This window comes from Cervus canadensis, chromosome 5 (assembly GCF_019320065.1).
Source record: "Cervus canadensis isolate Bull #8, Minnesota chromosome 5, ASM1932006v1, whole genome shotgun sequence".
NCBI lineage: Eukaryota > Metazoa > Chordata > Mammalia > Artiodactyla > Cervidae > Cervus > Cervus canadensis.
Genome location: NC_057390.1, coordinates 1,553,899 through 1,572,716, shown reverse-complemented (window position 1 = coordinate 1,572,716; position 18,818 = coordinate 1,553,899). Strand labels below are relative to the sequence as shown.

Below are 18,818 nucleotides of genomic sequence, written 5' to 3'. Positions count from 1 at the left end.
ATGTCTTTACCCATAATTTTCTTTGTTTCCATCTTCAAATACAGGAAAAGCAGATGACAAAGAAGAGATGATCTTATTGACTCCCCAAGCCCCAGAAGATGGTGCATTTTCTGCAACAGTACAAAAACTGTAGTTAATTATTGTAACAGGACAAAAACAGTATGCTTTAGTTGAAACTTTAACTACAAATAAGAACATGGAATAAGAGCTCATAGGAGACAACCGACGTCAGCTTTGGAACTAGGCCATGTGGTAGCCCCTCTGCGCTGACAGGAAGGGACCAACTACCGCCCCAGGCGCTAGCCCGCAAGCTCCCAGGCCTCGCGCCCCGCCACAGCTAACGGGGCAATCACAATGCTCCTAACACACAGCTACGGCCACTGACGCTGAACAGAGCTCTCCACATCTTTGTTTTTCTGCAGTTAAGCTCTTAACCCTAAGTCTTCATTGTGATCTCTCTCTGCCTTCCAGCGAAAAGCCTCTGACTCTAGACAAATGGGAGGTGGGGGGTGGGGTGGGTCCTGGTCCCCAACACTCCGCCCTGAACACCCCTCTGCCTGGCAAGGCTCAGGTTCCCCTCAGCCACTCAGTCCTCCTGGCCACTCCTACCAAGGCCTATCTTGCCCTTCCTTAGCACTTACTATTTTTTATTTTTTAAGAAACAAACCAAGTCTATGACACACACTGAGTACCTGGCGAAACACTTATATTTTTTACTTCACAACATGCCCTTATCTGACAAGCTAACATAGGGCAGGCCTACTTCTTGCATAATCCTTGCTTTTTCCGTGGGCAACCACCTGCTATGTTATCCATTTAGTAGCTATTAAATAGTTTGCTATTACTTTGAAATTGGGCTTCGAATGCATTTTGACCTAGCGATGGCCATTCCTCTTTGTCATCAGAAATATCAGGAAGTGTAGGAGCCTGAAACATGTTCATGATGAAACCTTGAAAGAACAGAAGAATAACGGTAAACATGATTGCAAAGGAGCTTTCATTAAGTCACTGTCAGAGGTTACACGTTCATTACCGTCTGAGCCACCAGGGAAGCCCCAGACGTCAGGCGTTCAGACAGCGGGCTTTACGTACCGAGAGCTTCCTTTGTATGCACAGTGGGTGACGGCTGTGCTTTGGATGGTGTGGCCTGAACCAGTCCCAGTGATGTGTTTGGAGTTGTGTGAAAGGAACTTGTGTTAACAACCTTCTGTGTTTCACACCCTGTTAAAGAAACGTGGACACACTGCCATGTCAGTAGAGAAATTAGAATAATTCAGAAGACACACAATTTAAGAAACTTATTATACACTTCATTATTGTTGATAATTCTCACTTGTTGTTGTCTAGTCACTAGTTTGTGTCCACTGACCCCATGAACTGTAGCCTGCCAGGCTCCTCTGTCCATGGGATTTCCCAGGCGAGAACACTGGAGTGGGTTGCCATTTCTCTCTCCAGGGGATCTTCCCGAACCAGGGCTTGAACCCGAGTCTCCTGCATTGGCAGGTGGATTCTCTACCACTGAGCCACCAGGGAAGCCAATACTTAGTAGGGATTTCCATTATTCTAGTACTCTCACGTCTTTTATTTTGATCTTTATAATAGTCCCACAAGGTAGGTAAAGTAAGAACTATCTGTTAACAGAAAAGGAAATAAAAGCTCAAAAGAGTTAATGAAGCAGCTTGGTCTAAAACCGTATCACATGAGCAGCCTAGTCATCAACAGCACCCTTTGTTCTGCTGTATCCCAAGGAAGAGTAGCCGCGCTGTCAACCTGAGGACCGGTTTTCCGTCTCACTCAGCTGGAGTCCAGGTACAGCCCTGCTCAGCCTGAGCCCTCCTAGCTCCGGCCTCATCTTCCTCACCCCCCACCCCCGCCCTGCGGCCACTGGCCGCTGTGTGCTCGGAACACATCAGGGACGTCAAGGGCTCTGCCCTGCTGGTACCTCTGCCTGAAACAGGTTTTGCAGGCGGGCTCTGTGGGCCACTGCCTCTCTCAGGTCTTTACCCAAACAGCACTGTCGCTGTGAGCATCTTCCCGGGCCCTCCCTGACAGCCACACGCCCGTCACCCCTCTGGGCGGGCGGGGACTCCTGTCCTCTGTCTGTGACTGCCCCTGTAATCTCTCAGAGCAGCGCTTGGCATCCACTAGGGCTCAGTTAGGTCCTGGTTAAATGTAGGCGTCACCTGCTTTTTCAAGTAGCTCTGCTTCCACTAAACTGTCATTGGAAAGAATGTCACGGTACATGGGGGAGGGAAGTGAATGCTCAATCCATGTCCTATTTTATTTATAAAACTTACTTTTATGTAAGTACCTCTAACAAAGTAGTACAAACAGACGTATTATACATCACTCCCAACTAACCACCTTTCATTCCTCACTACATATTAAAGATGACTCTTGTTTTAGATTAATCTGCTGGGAAATTTAAGAGGAAAGTTTTCACAAATCAAGTTTCCAAAGGATTCTAACTAATAACCTGTGACTATCGAATAGATTTTCCCCTTTATTGGAAATGGCCCAGGGCTTATTTAACCCCTGCGTTCTGAGAACAGGAGAGCTGACAATTAGGTTCATTAAGGCCTAGAGTCCCCACACACTGCGGCCAGCTAACAGACCCCTGAGTAACGTGGACAAGTCTGGGCAGAGATTAGACACAAATGTATTACAATTAAACATTACCTTCTTTTATCTCTGCTCCGCTCTGTGGCCTGAATTCATGAGTACTTTTGTTCACACACCTGAAAGAGAAAACTCTTGAGACACACTAACTCTCAAGAACAGTAAAAAAAAAAAAAAAAAAATGTTGGCGATTACCAGCCTGTTTTTAAAATACAGATGGGGGACTTCTCTGGGAGTCCAGAGGTTAAGAATCCACACTCCCAGTGCAGGGGGCACAGGTCTGATCCCTGGCTGGAGAAGATCCTGCATGGCATGTGGCATGACCAAGAAAAAGAAACAGATGGGACTGCCTAGGTCTACAGTGTAAGTGACTTTGTTTTTTCTTTCTTTTGAGGACAATAATTCTTACAGATAAAGGCCAGGTATTCATGTTTGCTTGACATAGTGATTATAGACGTAAACAGCTGATAATCATCTGTACACGTGGAAGGGAGCTGAAGGGTCTCCCTGATCCAAACGATCCCATTTGTTACCCAGGCAAAGGGGCTGGCCGGCAGCTCTGGGCCTGGGTGCCCAGTGTGGCTCTTCTGAGTTATGATGTGGGGGAGCATTGGTGCCTTTGCTGTGGAGCCGTAGTGCCCGTCCTTTAGACTTCACAGTTATCAAGAATGGAAAAAATGCTACAGAAGACACTTACATCACAGTCTGGTTTAAGTCCAGTGGGGATAGTGGACTTCATCTGTCTAACACTGCTTCCCTTAATGAACGCTGTGAGGATGGAAAGTAAAAAGTGCAAGGCACCCTTCATTTCACAACCCCCACTAAACTGCCATAAAAGCCTGAGTTTTATACGCAGTACCAGAGGAAGGTGCTCTCTCTGCCACAGTCAGCTGTCCAGGCCACCGAGAGTGTGAGGGGGTCCACTCGGTCCCGTGCCTGGGCCAGGGTTAGGGTCAGACCGCAGTGATTCTGAGATCTGAATGTCCGTTAGGTTAAAGAGCTTCATCCTTTTGTAAGGGATGGCTGGACGCGCAGCATGTCTACAGGGTCTGTCATTGCTGTTGTGACTATCTTATGGTCACGAGAATTAACTGTGAAGAGCTAATGAAGCCACAGCCTGCACACAGTGCTCTTCTTAAAAAAATTTTTTTTGGCCATACCACATGGCTTGCGGGATCTTAGTTCCCAGACCAGGGATAGAACCCACAGGCCCCGCACTGGAAGCTCAGTCTTAACCATTGGACTGCCAGGGAAGTCCCAGCAGTTCACTTTTTACATACGTGGTTCAATACAGGACACAGGTCTGAATTATTATCCTAAGGTGACTGCCAAAGCATGATCATTTTAAATCTTATTTCCAAGGGAAATCATTGGTAAAAGTTAATTCAGACACCAGGGAGAAATAGTCCTTAAGAACCATAATCTGTGCTTTTAGCCCAAGGGAAAGATGGGAGCCTCACTTTCATTTTTTGTGAAAAAGCAAAAAAGTTTTTATATGTTTCAAAAAAGAGACGGAGCACCAAAGTGATTGAAGATAAAAATATAAACAGAACAAGTAATACGACAATAATTATAATCTCTGCTATCTAGGAAAATTGCTCAGAACTGGGGGGGGAAACCTCCATAGCAGTGTATGAGACAGATTTTGGTATACTGCATAATGGATATTAATCCCAAACTGTCCCAATGGGAAGACAGAAGGAACATGAGAAGAACGCACTATCAAGTATTCAAGTAATAATCCAATAGTCAAGTAACTATCTGGACTGTAATAACCCCTACATTATGTTCAGTCAGAATTAGTAAGCAGAGGCAATTTCAGTTTAACAGGTGTGTATTCTTCAGTTACAGAAAGATTGTTAAGTTTCAGGGTATCAAAAATTTTTAATTCAAGAGAGAAGTATGAAGTACAACAAATATTCTCGAAACAGAATAAGTGAGGCTGAACGATTTGGGGCTGATGTTTTGGCAATTTGGTTTTTACCTACATGCCCATCTAAAAATTATTTTGAAAAACAAGCCTTACCCATCAATTACACACTGCTCTCACCATTGCAAGTCACATAAAGAAGCCATCGGACACCATTCCCACTACCCACGTCTCTAGGGTTACCTTTGGCTCACCTGGCATCTCTGCTGGCCCCTGAAAACATGGCGTCCATCCCTGGCTGGCCTGCCAGAGGACCTGGGCAAGCTACGCTCTGGTTGACGGCTGGGGACACCAAAGCAGTGGTGACAGCATTTGCCATGACAGGAACAGAAGATGCCTCTCTGGGTTTCTCATCCACGTTCTTCGAGGTCTGCTGAGGGATGGCTGGAAGACCCGGAGCTCTTAGTTCCTGCTGGGAGGCTGTGTGTGGCTCCAAACACGCTGGACTGACCTTTCACAGCAAGCAAGCAGACAAAAAGCCACAGGCTACCAATTAGGTCTTACAGCTTTCCAAAGAAAGGCGTCTGTCCTCAGTAGATGCCTGGCCTCCCGAGGCAGCCTCTACCTCCCTAGGTACTCTGAAATGAACAGTCAACAACAAGGCCACACTATATGCTGGACGCTTCTGTAGCTTAACCACAGATTCAACTGGTGGTTCATATTTCTAACCACTAAATACCAGCCACAACCGTTCATCAGTATTTAAGAACTGGTGCATTTTTCTTTACTTACGGAAAATACTAACAAATCAATGTAACCAAATGCTCATAATGGTGTTCTTCCCATTAAAATGCCCTTGGTGACCATTTTCTCTTCAGTGAATAGGAAACATGAACATTAACTGTAGGAACTGCCACAAAAGCATGGCGCATCATGGGAAGGACGTGGACACAGGCCTTTAACTTAATTAAAATCTCGCTTTTCCACTCATACGTACTTAGACTACACATGTACACTCTTACATTACCAAGTTAGAAGACAAAGAATTAATTCCTCAGCAGGTAAAAGTATTCTCAAACTGTTAGGGAAAACACTGAATAGCTAGGGCAAGAATAGTTATCTCACAGACAAATGGACAAAATATAAAGTTTATTCTCAACAGTAATCAAAAAAGAGATAATTTAAATGACCTACACCAAAATAATCATAATATTCATTTCTGAAGAAAATGTTAAAAAACAATAATCAGACTTTCTCTACAGATATCAACACACAACAAAGTTATAGTAAACACACAACATGGAATGATCAAGAAGAAAACTATTGACCAAAGCAAAGAGATGGTTATTTCAGAAATGGATCTTTTATATATTAAGAATTCAGTCTATGATAAAGATATTTTAAGGGCTTCCCCAGTAGCTCAGCGGTAAACAATCTACCTGCAATTCAGGAGATGCAGGTTTGATCCCTGGGTGGGGAAGATCTACATTTGGAGAAGGGAATGGCTACCCACCCCAGTACTCTTGCCTGGGAAGTCCCATGGATAGAGGAGTCTGGCGGGCTACAGTCCTTAGGGTTGCAAAGAGTTGGACATGACTGAAGTGACTGAGCGTGCACAAAGGTATTCTAAACCAACAGGGAAAGGCTGAGCTGGTAAATAAATGACTGAGGGACGACCAGAGAGCCATTGGAAAACACATCCTCAGACCACTCATACAGAAGTAAGTTCATTAAGAGAGGCTTCTGGTTAAAGACTCAAACATGTGCTTTATCATCCACATCCTCCCAAAACCTCACTAAAATGACAGTAAAGGGATCCTAACACCTCAAATAGCAGTCGCAGGAGGTGATCTCCAGAGAAGCGCAGAATCTTGAATGTGTCTTAGAATGGAAGTGAAGGTGGAGCTGAAAACAGGAATGTGGCCACAGTAAGTCTATGGGAAAAGCAAGCTCTGAGACCCATTCCTGCAGGTGTTGCCAGCTTCTCAATACAAATTAATCATTTTATTTGAATTTTCATTCTGTAACAGTCATTGTACCTCTCCTAAACAAAGAAAATCAGAAAAAGGACTATATACACTAATATACAGACACACACACACAACATACTACACCTTCTCTTCTGTAACGTCCCTTCTCATTTCACACTGTGAGTGTTTCCGGGCTGGTACTGAGAAACCCAGTGTCCCTCTGACTCCTGGCTCTTTAAACGTGACTTCTGTCCTTGCTGGAAGTGTGTCGGATTGTCGTTCCCCCCAGCTCCCGGTGAGGGGGAGGGGGGAATAATTCGGAAAGCTAGTAGCTAAACTGACATCAGAATTAACTCTAAAAATAGAGCATGGAAGGGACAAACAGAAGCAGAAATCACTGCAGTGGGCGTGGGAAGCGACGCGGAGGAGCCCACACACCTCAGATGCCCCCTGGGAAGAGGGCAGGTTCTCCTGCGACAACTCCACCACTTGGTGCAACTTCTTATGAAGCTCATCCATTTTCTGTTTTAATAGTTGTTCTTCCAAAGCATTTGCTTCTTTCCTTTTCATATAATGCCTCTCTTCATTTACTTTAGGAAAGACAAAACATAGTTTGAATGTGAGATTTAAACTCAGGTCAACAGAGAAATCCGTGCAAAATCAGCAAAAGGTTATCTTTAAGATGGCAACTATTTTTTACTAGTCTTTTTCCAAGAGTATTAGGTTTTTAGAACTTAAATACTATCTACTTTTCAATTATAATTTTTACCTATCCTCAGCACAGTTACTTTTAAGTTCAGGGTGCCTAAGTTATAAAAATGTACATGATGAGCAACAAAAATATTTGGTAATAACATGGTATGACACTAAGCACTTTTAACAATCATTTGAAAACGGAAGTGCTTTTAAAAGATAGACGTTTCTCGGTGCTTCCTAAGAAGGAGCAAGAGTACAGTGCACTTAAAGGTCAGTATGTCAAGGACATTGCTGTCAGTCCCATTTCCAGCAACTGGTTAACATAACCACATCACATACCAATCACACTGTCCAGCTCAGACTTTAGCATCTGTGCAAGGCACAAAAGGGTCCTCCCTGAGTGTCACCTGACTGTCCTCTCGGGTGTTAACCAAACGAGAAACAATGAATAAACAAAAATTGGCCAACACAGGGGGCACAGCACAAATAGATGGTGTCTAAGTCCTGAGAGGAACAGAGGTTCATTTTCCTCTGAGGTTCATGTTGTTACAGCAAACACGTGCTACAACACTGAAGTGCCGACGTTGTTGTTTACATTCAGTTTTCCCTGCAGAATCGTGATCCACTGTACAGCACAGCCATGAACAACACAGCACTTTGATCAGAGGGCTCCTGAATGTCTTATTCATAATAGCTGCAGACTTTGAAAAATCTCTTTTCAACTCTAGCTCTTAATTAATCCTTTACAGTATAAATAACTGACCCGGGGGTTTAGAATTGCTAGATACAGACGCTCAAATCCATACAGATGTTATTTGAAAGCTTAAAAATATCTACAGCACTGGCATGGACATCTCCTTTAGTGCTGTTTCAGCTCTAAGCTTTGCTGTCAAGACATCAATTTAGGCTTTGGACAAACGTGGTTGCTACACTAGTATTTAACAAAGGTTTTAGGCTTCTGATGGAATGAGCTAGAGATTTTTTTCTTGAGATTCTTTCAACACAGTGAATTATCTACTACAAATGTATTTACTCAGAGATGAGAATCATGTTAAGTGACTTAGGCTATCTCAAATTTAAGACTGCAAGTACCCCATTGTTCATGCTTTCTCCGTAGACTGTACTTCTGGGCTCTCAGCTCTTCAAAGGAAAACTCTGATTCTCCACGAATAAGCTTCTCCTTGCAATACATGACAACCTGCTGAACATCAGCGTTGTCTGCCACAGACGGGTGTGCAGAATATCCTGATTTAGAAATTGTGATCACCCTCTGTTCCCTAAAATGGGGGAAGATACGTCATTTACGACAGTGTACTGAAACGGCTCTGGAAGGAAAGTCAGTAACAGGTGAAGGCACTGATTGTACTTGCATGTTCGACCCTTTATCACCAGCTGCAGGTGTTGCTCCAGAAAGTTGTGGACCCTAAGAAGACAGAAGAGAAACACAAATAATCACTTATCTGAGAAGAATCCGTCAACCAGATGACTGCAGAAAACAATATGAAAACACTTGAGGGGTCTCTGAATCATCAAGTAGATTTATATGTGCTCTTTCAAGTTACCATTAATAGCTGAAGCCTTGGTTTGCATCATCACTTTTATGATAGGTTTTACAACTAGAGTCCAATAAGAAAGTGTCTGGACCTGTGGGTGTTGTTCCAATAAGAAAGACCCACAGTCTAGGGGCTGAGCCACAGGGCCTAAGTGTAATGAGATTAATATTCCAAATAGCTACATTAGAAAAAAAACTGTTAACATTTTCTTCTGGTACTGCTCTCTGCTCAGGAGTCCCCAGTGCCAGCATCCCGTCACTAGACAAGTATTTGCTGGATATCTCATCCGTGTCATGTCCGCTCCTGAGCTAAGGTCCTGGGAAGTGACTGTGGACAGGATCCATCTCTGCTGCCTGGAGGCCTAGAGCTGGGGCAGCAGGAAACAAACAAGATAGCACGCGTGAGGAGGATGTAAGTTGGGATAATGTGAGTGTCTGTCAAAGCTGGAATTCATGTCTCCTTCTAGGAATGTGTTATATCAATGAGACTTAACACGTGTGCCCCTGGAACAGAGGCAGCGCCATAGCACTTCGCTTAGAGCAGGTCCACAGCAAACTGAACGAGCACTGGTACCCTGAGGAGGGAAGACGCTGGGAGAAAGGAGAGAACGTGCACATGCAGATGAGTCATCAGGGCAGGAGAGTCGCCTCGGCCCCTGCCAAGGCAAGCAAGGGTCCAGTTGCTTATTGGTTGGTGGCAGACATGGACAGCTGTCCTCTGAGGGCTTCTGCTGTCTCATTGAAATAGAAAGTTTGCCAGTTCCTGACAAAGAGGGTAGACATAGTCAGGCCCCAAGTTTGAGGAGAGTAAAAAGAAGTTAAAAAAATTATCATTTGGCATTAGTGAGTAGAAAAGGAAACACAGGCAATGTGGAAAACATAAAGTGTGAACAGAGAAATAAGAAGCATAACTGCCAGGAAATAGCAAAGCTCTGGTTGAGGTGACAGTTCCAAGATCAGAGCATTTGAAGTAGGCTCAGGTGTCTGCAGATGGGTGTGACCCAAGCTAGAGAATCCTGAGCCAGGGAAGGGAGCCCAGCAGAGCAAAGAGGGACAGAGGCTGCTGGGGGGGAGCAGGCGAAGACAGGAGGTCATGGAGGGGTGTCACCAGGTCAGACGAGTACAGTAAGTTACGGTCAGAGTGAGTGATTTTCCATTTGATACTGGAAGTGGGCAGTGGTGGGTGATGACAGGCCCAGAAAGGCGCCACAGCAGAGGCGGCTGACGTGGAGGTCAGTCCAGGGAGACAAGGGCAAAGAAACGAGCTGCCCAAGGGACACGAATGGCAGGCGGGCTGACCATGCAACACCCTGCCCAGTTTCCACGCAACTACAACCGCTACTATTACCTGATTCTTAGAAATGCAGGCTGAGTTACTTCCTGGATGTGATTTTGATGTTACCATTTGATTTAAAATCTGAGCATCATGCAGAGGTTCTGACGTTCTCACTATGACACGAAATGCATGAAATAAAAAGAAATAAGGGTAAAACCACATTAAATGAACACAATACAAATACATTCCCCTGATCTTTCAATAAGTAGCACTGAAAAATGAACTCATTCACACTATCTCAAAAACATAATTAAAACACCTTATAAATAAAAGTAATGTTGTAGAAACAATTTTCTAATAAATTCAAAACACCAAAGGAAGTCCCTGAAAGAAATGTAAACTCTAGCTAATTTAAAAAACAGGATAAGATAGTCGATGCTTAATGCCGAAATGTAATCTTTATTTCTTAAAAAAAGAAAAACAAAACTCCATTTCTTTAAAAGTTGCATCAAATACATTTAATTTAATTCAGAACAGATGTACTCCAGAATAAGTATCGTCACTCAATTTGGGGTAATTTTTACTTTTTGAAAATCCTAAAAATACAATGAAATTAACAAGCTTTTTTGTTTTTTTGGTGAGTTTTTCTTTTAAAGTGCTAAGACAGAGGCCCTGCTATGCAGGGCTATGAAGCAGGCATTATTATTATCAGAGGGTTTTCCCCGTTACCTAAGATAATATAATCAATAAATAGAGGATGGATTTGTTTTTTAAGGGAAAAAAGGCAGTGCAAATCAGAGACTAAGTTACTGATACTTTGGATATTTTAGAAAGCGTTATTTTACCTTGAACAGGCAAATGGGTTTCAGTGAGGCGTGCCTGAAACATCCTAAAAGACAACAGTAAAGGCATCAATACAGATTACAATTCACAGTTTAATATGCATTTATATTAGAGTGAAAACTAAACATGATAGCTTACTGTGATCTAATAAAGACTGAGGTTAAAAGAGATTGCAAAGTTGAATTTTAGATTTGCTTCAAAATTAAGAAAAAAACCCTGGGCTTATTTTCATACCCAACGCACTTACATTAGAAAAATTCCTCCTTTTGCCTCATTTATGTCAGTATTTTATAAATTCACATAACAAATGTACCCTCCTCTGCGGGTATCAATACACACATGTTGCAACATGCGCATACTGTAGGCTTTTGCTGGTGGCTCAGCAGTAAAGAATCCACCTGCAATGCGGCAGACTCGGGTTCGAACCCAGGTCGAGAAGATCCCTTGAAGAAGGAAATGGCAACCCACTCCCTTATTCTTGCCCGGAAAATCCCTTGGACAGAGAAGCCCGGTGGGCTACAGTCCATAGGGTCACAAAGAATCGGACATGACTGAGTGACTCAGTACGCACCATGTGTTGGTCTTTGTGGAGAAAAAAAATGTTGGAAACAAATGCTCCACTCTAGAACAATGAAATTACGACACTGCTCTGGGACAGACTTCACGACCACTTTCTAAGTGGTATAAAAGCCCATAATTTCTTAAGAGCAGTATAAAGCTCAGCACATACACCAGACATACAGTACAATTTACTAGGTAATACACAGACTCTAAGGCACATACACAGGCATCAGAAAAGACACTGGAAGGAAGTGCTCAAAAATATCAATGGTAGTATTTCTGGACAGTTTTTCTTTACACCAATTCCACATTTTCCCCAGTGAGAAGCATCTCCCTGTACAAATATAACAGTAAAACCTTTACAGAGCAAACCGCTGCCTCTCAAGGTAGGCATCACTGGGTGGAGTCTCACTGTCAAACCACCTGTACTGTTGCTGCAGCAGCTCTCGAGGTTCGGCCTGGTTCTGAATTCCTCTCCGAAAAACGGCACTGGCGTGCTGCCGCTCCCCCTGGCCTTCCAGGTGCCCAGCCCAGGCTACGTACAGAGGAGCTGCCTGGGTTCCGATGCCATGGTTGTACAGAAACTCAAAAAACTGGTGAAGGTCACTGTTGCACTCGGCCTGCGGAAATCCAAAGCAGACAGACGTGAGAGAAGGGCCGTGCCAGGCTCGGTGGGGCCCCCAGTCCAAACCACACTCAGCGGTCGTCTTCACGGAGGCAGCACAGGGGAAGGCCTGTGTGGTCCTCCGATGGCAAGCCTCAAAGTCAGCTCATCCCCTTCCCTGAAATTCAGCATCCCCCACTATTTTCCAAGACAGTAGGTTCTGTGCCGTAATATTAACATATAAAGTTGTACTCATTAAATTCCACAGGGTGTGTCTAATCCTCACATTTTGAAGCTTAGTAAAGATAGCTAACAAATTCCTGTTTACTTTATCTATTCTATTCATGATTTTATGACAACTCATGCCCCAAGCCTTTATTTCAAGATTGAACAGATCCAACCTTTGAAAGCCTAACCTGAGGCAGCCTTTTCTTTTAAGCCCTAAATTTCATTTCTGAGAGTTAATATTTTCTTAATTATTCACAATGGATGTAATTTACTCCCAGGAACCCTCTTTAGCACCAGGGAGTGCTGAAGCACCTGTTTATCTGCTCTTCCCTGAACACACTTCTCAGCCAACAAACCTTCTTTTCACGGTTTCTACCTTGTAAAGTGCAAGTGTTAGTCGGTCACTTGGGTCCAACTCCTTGTGACCTCATGGACTGTAGCCTGTCAGGCTCCTCTGTCCATGGGATTTCCCAGGCAGAGTACTGGAGTCGGTAGCCATTTCCTTCTCCAGATCTTCATGACCCAGGGATCGAACTCAGGTCTCCTGAATTGCAGACGGATTCTATACCACCTGAGCCACCAGGGAAGCCCAGTTTCTACCTTCTGTTGTCATATTTCAGATTTTACAGAGAAGGAGGATTCTAAAATTCAATCACTGATTCCACAATACAGAAGTCAAAAGGCTGTAAAATACAAGTCTCTGGCCACACAACTTTAAAAAAAAAGTTATGACTTAGAAACATAAGGAATCAAATAAAAAACAGCCAAAAATGATCCTAAAATCTGGGGTAAAAAGCAAAAGTACAACATGATTGGGGATGTGATTATACCTCTGAAAGTATACTTACAAATTTTAGACAATAATTAATGAATCTTGGGTCATTGTGATATCTCTTCTTATCTAAAAATTCCTTCATTAGATGCTCTAATAAAGTTGTTACGTATTCTTTATTCTCAGGAAAATTCTCTTCTACCCATCGCATGTAACTAGAAAAAATACGGATAATATTAATTTTTCCGGGCAGCATATAGTTTGTTTACAGAAAAAATAAATATACGAAATGCTAACCTTTCCCATTCACCAAGTGGGTCATCGCCCTTGTAGCTCTGCATATGGGCTTCAAACATTCTAGAACAGAGAAAAATAGGTACATGGGATTATTAGGAATACTTCCTAAAAGCAAAAGTTATATTTCATATTTATCATGAATATACCTTAAAATAGAAATCTTAAACACCAATTCAAATGCTATAATAAAATTGAAAACAGTATTCACTCAGAAGTCAGAAACTCAAAAGCAGCCAGTGTTTTTTTCGGAAGAAAGCGAGACGCAAGGCCGCGGAGGCAGCTCTACAGGAAGCAGCTGTTAACAAAAGGTCTCCAGTTTCAATGTCACTGCCGCCACGAGGGCACGAGAACTTTGCTGCTCCTCCTTCCAACGCTGGGACCCTGGTGTGGCGTCGACCCGGACCCCTCGCCTTGCTGCTTGGGAACTCGGCTGGAGATCTGAAGAGAGCTCTTGAAAGGTGCATGACAGCCCAGGGTTAGTCACTCAGTTGTGTCCGACTCTTTGCAACCCCATGGACTGTAGCCTGCCAGCCTTCTTTGTCCATGGGGTTCTCCAGGCAGGAATACTGGAGTGGGTTGCCATGCCCTTCTCCAGGGGATCATCCCAAGCCATGGATCAAACCTGGGTCTCCTGTATTGCAAGATTTTTGACCACCTGAGTCACCAGGGAAGCGCGTGACAGCCCAGGGTCCCACAGATCGGGACTTCCACAATACAGTTTGCTTTCTGGGCCTCAGTGGGACACGAGGTTCCTGAGGGAGACCACCGATGACAATGCTCAGAAGTCAGCAGCTGGAGGTCCCTGAGAACTTGCCCTGACTTCTGCATACTCAGCCACAGCTTAAAAATAAACCAGCCAAGCCAAGAAAGTTCTCCAAGAGGCCCCAGGTGCTAGCAGGATAAAGAAACCAACAAAAAGAAATCTGTAAAATAAGAACACAGGGGGGGAAAACAAACAAACCTAAAAGGCAGAAGGGGTAAGAGTGTGATAGGACCTACTATCTTCAGGTAGGGTGGTCAGGGAAAGCCTGCCTTTCTGAGAGGGTAACGTTTGACAGGGCCAGAACCAAGCAGCTGAGTTAGGAGAAAGGTGAGGGGTGACAAGATCTAATGTGTATGTTAAAACTGTCTCTAAGTGATGAAGCGGGTGGGGGATGAGAACAGTTACGGACCTATTGCAGAGTCCCAACCAGTATGGGAACTGTTCAAATGTGGAACTGGGGTGTTTTGGAGAAAGAGACAATGAGACTTGCGGATGGGACTGAATACTGGGTGAGAGAGAGAGCCAAAGTAAGGAAGACTTTCAGGTTTCTATCAGAGAAGTTCGATGATTTTTTCGAGGGGAAAAAAAAAGTAATATTTTCTTCTAGCTGTCACCTCACAGTACAAATGAAACCAAAGTTTCTTGTGACTCAAAATCCAGAAGCCACAAAAGAAAAAGCTAGGTAAGTGGACTACTTATAAATAAAAAGCTTCTCCATGTCAAATAAACAAAACACCAAGCAGAGTTAAGAAAGAATTGCTAAACAGGGATGACGAAAGAGCTTCTAGAAATTGGGGCAAAAAAAACCAAACCCAATCCAATTTAAGAAATGAACGAAAGGTATTTCACAGAAAAATACTCAGCCTCTCTCAGGAGAGAAATTTGCCTCACTGAGATAACTTCTCATCTACCAGACTCCAAAAATATGACAACAATGTAGAGGGGAAGTAATGGAAAAAGACACACTTCCAACTTGCTTGGAGGTGGCAGTGTGCTCAATCCCTGCCAAGGGAACTGGTAATAGTATCACCATAATTACAGACGGATTTCCTTTTGATCTAGCAAACCCACTCCTGGGAATCCAGAGGACAGATACCTGAAAAGCACCATGGGTATGAGATTTTTCACCACGGCACTATTTGTAACAGCAAAGAAGGTCCATATTCCAAGGGCCCATCAAACCAAGTGTCCTTTTTTAGGTCAATTATGGTACATGAAATATGAAGTTGTAAAAAGAATGAAAAAAGAATCTATGGAATGACAGACTGAAATCTCCAAGGAGAGCATTAAGCAAAAAAAAAAAAAAGCAGTGCATATGCTCTGCTACTTTTTATGTTTAATAAAGGCAGGAATTGTACACATACGTATATATGTACATACATATGTTCGTACTATAAATATTTACATTCTTGAAAAATAAACTAAAAAAATGGTTACATACGAGGCATTGGGAGAGCCGTCAGATAAAGATCTCAGTGAACACTTTCCTAAATCTTTTTTTAACCACGTAAACATAGTACTTACTTTTAAAAGTTAAAAAATATTCCTACATCTTGAAACTCCCTCTTGTGCATCATAGCAGATAAGTTCCCACAATTTATAAGCAGTATAAAAGTTCCTAGTTTAAGTTATGAAATAACTTTCTCCTGAAACATGAACTAGGCTGCCCAAAGTAAGATGCCCATCTGACCCCAATCACACTTCCCCAGTAATATGGTCTAAATACACTACAAAGCAACACTAAAACACTCAGCGCATTACTGCAAATCAGCCTTTGGAAAGTCAAAATAAGGTCAGAAATATCTGGTTTCTATTTTAAAATGGGGGAAGAGGAGTCTGTAAAATTGAAATCCTTTGCAGTCTGGGCTACAGAAAAAGTCTGAAGGCAGAGTTAAGGATCTGAGTCTTTTGATCCCAGAAAGTTAATATTACACTGGTGCTAATAAAACTAACCAGTTTTACTTTCTGTAGCACAAGATTTAACTGTTTTAAATGCGTTTGAAACAGTCTGGATAAATCACCAAAGTCATAAAAAGCAAAGGCATGGGAATTTTAAAAATTGTTAGCAGGTGGACATAAATGACAAACAGCGGAACATTCTTCCCCTTAAAGTGCACATTACTCAACGATTCTAATAATTGTGGGATTATGGGATAGTGCAATTTTAAGTTCTTTCCCTTTCTAGAATTTTAAAATAAGTGGTTTCGAAAATTTCTCACGAAACCTACATGCAAGTGTTAGTTTTTTGGGGGGTTAGACACTTTACTCCCACCGAGGCGATCTGCCCAGGGGAGAATTCCTTACAATCAAGGACCTCTGGCGGCCTCAATTTCAACCAAATCCCTCCCCAAACTGCCACTCTAGCGGCAGCTCGGTCAAAGGCCCGGGGTCTCAGCAGAGAGTCCCGGCTACACTGTGCTCCATCTTACCACGACCCCCGAGTGGCCTGCAGCCCAGCCGGGGAGGCAAAGGGGTAGTGAGGCAGGGAGGGGACAAATTCCAGGTCCAAGGAAAGGGGCGGGAAGGCCAAGGGAGGCAGGTCTGGGGCTGGCCAGGGACCTGCATACCACTAGGCCCGAACTCAGGTACCCCAGCCCCCAGGCGGCCTCCAGCCCGGGATCACGCCCCCGCACACCCCTCTCCCTCCCACCAGACCCACACTTACTGAAATACATTTTCCGGGTTATCCATGGCGAGTGGATCCAGGCCAGCAGCACTCCCAACTACGCCGTTGGGTAGTAGCCGCCCCCAAGTCGAATCTCCCGCGCAGCCTCAGTCGCCGCAACGACCGTTTGCAAGGCGCCTGGCCATTGGCCTCGGCTGCAAACGAGCTGGCCAATCGCCTGGGCCGTTGCCTGGAGACCAAGGTCCGCCTCCCTCCGGTGCGCCGGCCCCTCCTTTCACTTCCCGCAACCCAGTTGAATCAAAAGCGCAAGCTGAGCGGAGGGCGGGCTAGGTTTCAGGGTGCGGCTTGACCGGGACCACCTAGCTTGGCCCAGGAGGAGGGAATGAGTTTCTTCCTTGGCCGTCCAAGCTGCAACTGGCTTACAAAATAACATGATTAAGGCATCACCCTGGGGAAGGCATCCTGGGAGAAAAATAGTTTCTCGAGGTTGAAAAAATTGCGCCGCTTCGACGTTTTGCTTACATATATAAACCAGAGTCGTTATGTCTGGTTTATGGAAAGAAGAAAAATAATCGCGTTTATACCGTTCAGACTTATTTAAGGTCGCAGAGCCCATGGGGGAATGCCTACCTCTGGCTTAGGAGAGGCTGGTGGGGTGAAAAACGGAATCCTGCCGAGTAGCATGCCTCCCCATTTCCCGCAGTTTTTTGTTCCGCGTCCTCGCTGTAAGTAAAGAACCCTAGTGCTGAAGTCCGTTAAATTTTGGTTCCAGATCCAAATAAGCTGTGGCAGAGAGTTACGGGGTGATTCATCAAAAGCCCAGGGAAAAACCTAATGGGTTTTAGCGTAGTGGTTACAACGTGAGGGCATCACGTCTGTAGGAACTTGAGGGTTAGTTACGTAAATTACACATGGCAAATAAAGCGATAAGTTGCTACCCTTGGAGACCTCCAGGCTTGATTTAACTGATATGAAATGCTCTGTGGGTGCTCTATAGCGAATAAGAGCTCAAGGGACTGGGCTCAAGGGACCAGTTTCTACATCCAACTGGTAATTAAAAGAACAGAAGTTTGGATGGAGTACAGAATGGCGGCAGAAAAACTTTCACCATCTTCTGTGGAACTTGGGAGCTGTGGAGACCATGGATTTAGGAATTAGAAAACCAAAAATGATATCCGTTTGCAAAGGAGCCTAGAAGACTAAGAAGAATTATGCTGATGCTTCCTACCTGAGACTGAATTGGAAGAGTCAACCTAACCTTACCTAAACCCTTGATCTTTTAATAACTTCCCATTCTACTTCTCCAGGTTCTTTCAGGAGCCGCTTGGCAGTGCAAGTGAAATATAAAGAGCTATTCGTGTGATTACCTTCCTTTTAGTGGTGTGCATGTTTTGCTGTCTTAGGGCCCTTAAGTATCTTTTTTTTTTCAAAAATCAGCAGCTTCTGGAAATCCCGATGCTCTCAGAGCTCAGAATTTCTTTCAGGGAATTGATTGATTTGGATTACACAAGTATCCAATTTGTGGGGTTGTTAACTCAGAGGGTGCTCACTCTGGAGTCTTTAGACAAGTTTACGTTCTGCTGATTATCACAGGAATTAACACATTTTTGTTCTCACTAACTCAAGTCTTCAACCTGTGTCTGATTCCACCTCAGTCACCAATCAGGAAATGTTGATCAGGCATCTCTCATATACTAGGTGCTACTGGATTTAATTGTAAACTTATCTGACTCAGATCCTGCCCTTAAGAAACTACTATCTCGGAGATGGAGATACAGACATAAAAAATTGTTGTTTTTTAGTTACTAAGTCATGTCCGACTCTTTGCAACCCCTTGGACTGTAGCCTGCCAGGCTCCTCTGTCCAAGGGATTTTCCAGGCAAGAATACTGCCTGAAGTTACCATTTCCTTCACCAGGGGGTCTTCCTGACCCAAGGATTGGATCTGTGTTTCCTGCATTGGCAGGCAGATTCTTTACCACTGAGCCACCTGGGAAGCCTGTATAGACATAAAAAATATTAAGTGCTAAATGAATGTTTGGGTCTTCCTTGGTGGCTCAGCTAGTAAAGAATCTGGCTGCCAATGCAGGATTAAGTGCTAAATTAATACACATATGATTTCTGCTAGGGGAGTCTAGAGGA

At 43.8% G+C, this 18,818-nt stretch overlaps 1 protein-coding gene across 2 annotated transcripts in view; it reads right to left on the bottom strand.

Moving 5' to 3' along the window:
• BUB1 (BUB1 mitotic checkpoint serine/threonine kinase) overlaps positions 1-16,847 on the bottom strand; it is a 33,275-nt gene extending 16,428 nt beyond the window's left edge. Inside the window, exons 1-14 of one of the 2 annotated variants that reach the window (XM_043467743.1) lie at positions 16,717-16,847; positions 13,289-13,348; positions 13,068-13,206; positions 11,811-12,007; positions 10,829-10,872; positions 10,056-10,156; positions 8,526-8,578; positions 8,248-8,432; positions 6,898-7,049; positions 4,744-5,000; positions 2,680-2,738; positions 1,093-1,221; positions 846-950; positions 11-110 (exon numbers count right to left, since the gene is read on the bottom strand). In XM_043467743.1, the coding sequence (XP_043323678.1) occupies positions 11-110; positions 846-950; positions 1,093-1,221; positions 2,680-2,738; positions 4,744-5,000; positions 6,898-7,049; positions 8,248-8,432; positions 8,526-8,578; positions 10,056-10,156; positions 10,829-10,872; positions 11,811-12,007; positions 13,068-13,206; positions 13,289-13,348; positions 16,717-16,742 (1,607 nt within the window). In that variant the 5' untranslated portion in view covers positions 16,743-16,847. Of the gene's footprint in view, positions 1-10; positions 111-845; positions 951-1,092; positions 1,222-2,679; positions 2,739-4,743; positions 5,001-6,897; positions 7,050-8,247; positions 8,433-8,525; positions 8,579-10,055; positions 10,157-10,828; positions 10,873-11,744; positions 11,762-11,810; positions 12,008-13,067; positions 13,207-13,288; positions 13,349-16,716 lie in introns of those variants that run through there. The other variant, XM_043467744.1, reaches the window with a different exon arrangement.
• Between the last annotated feature and the right edge of the window lie 1,971 nt (positions 16,848-18,818).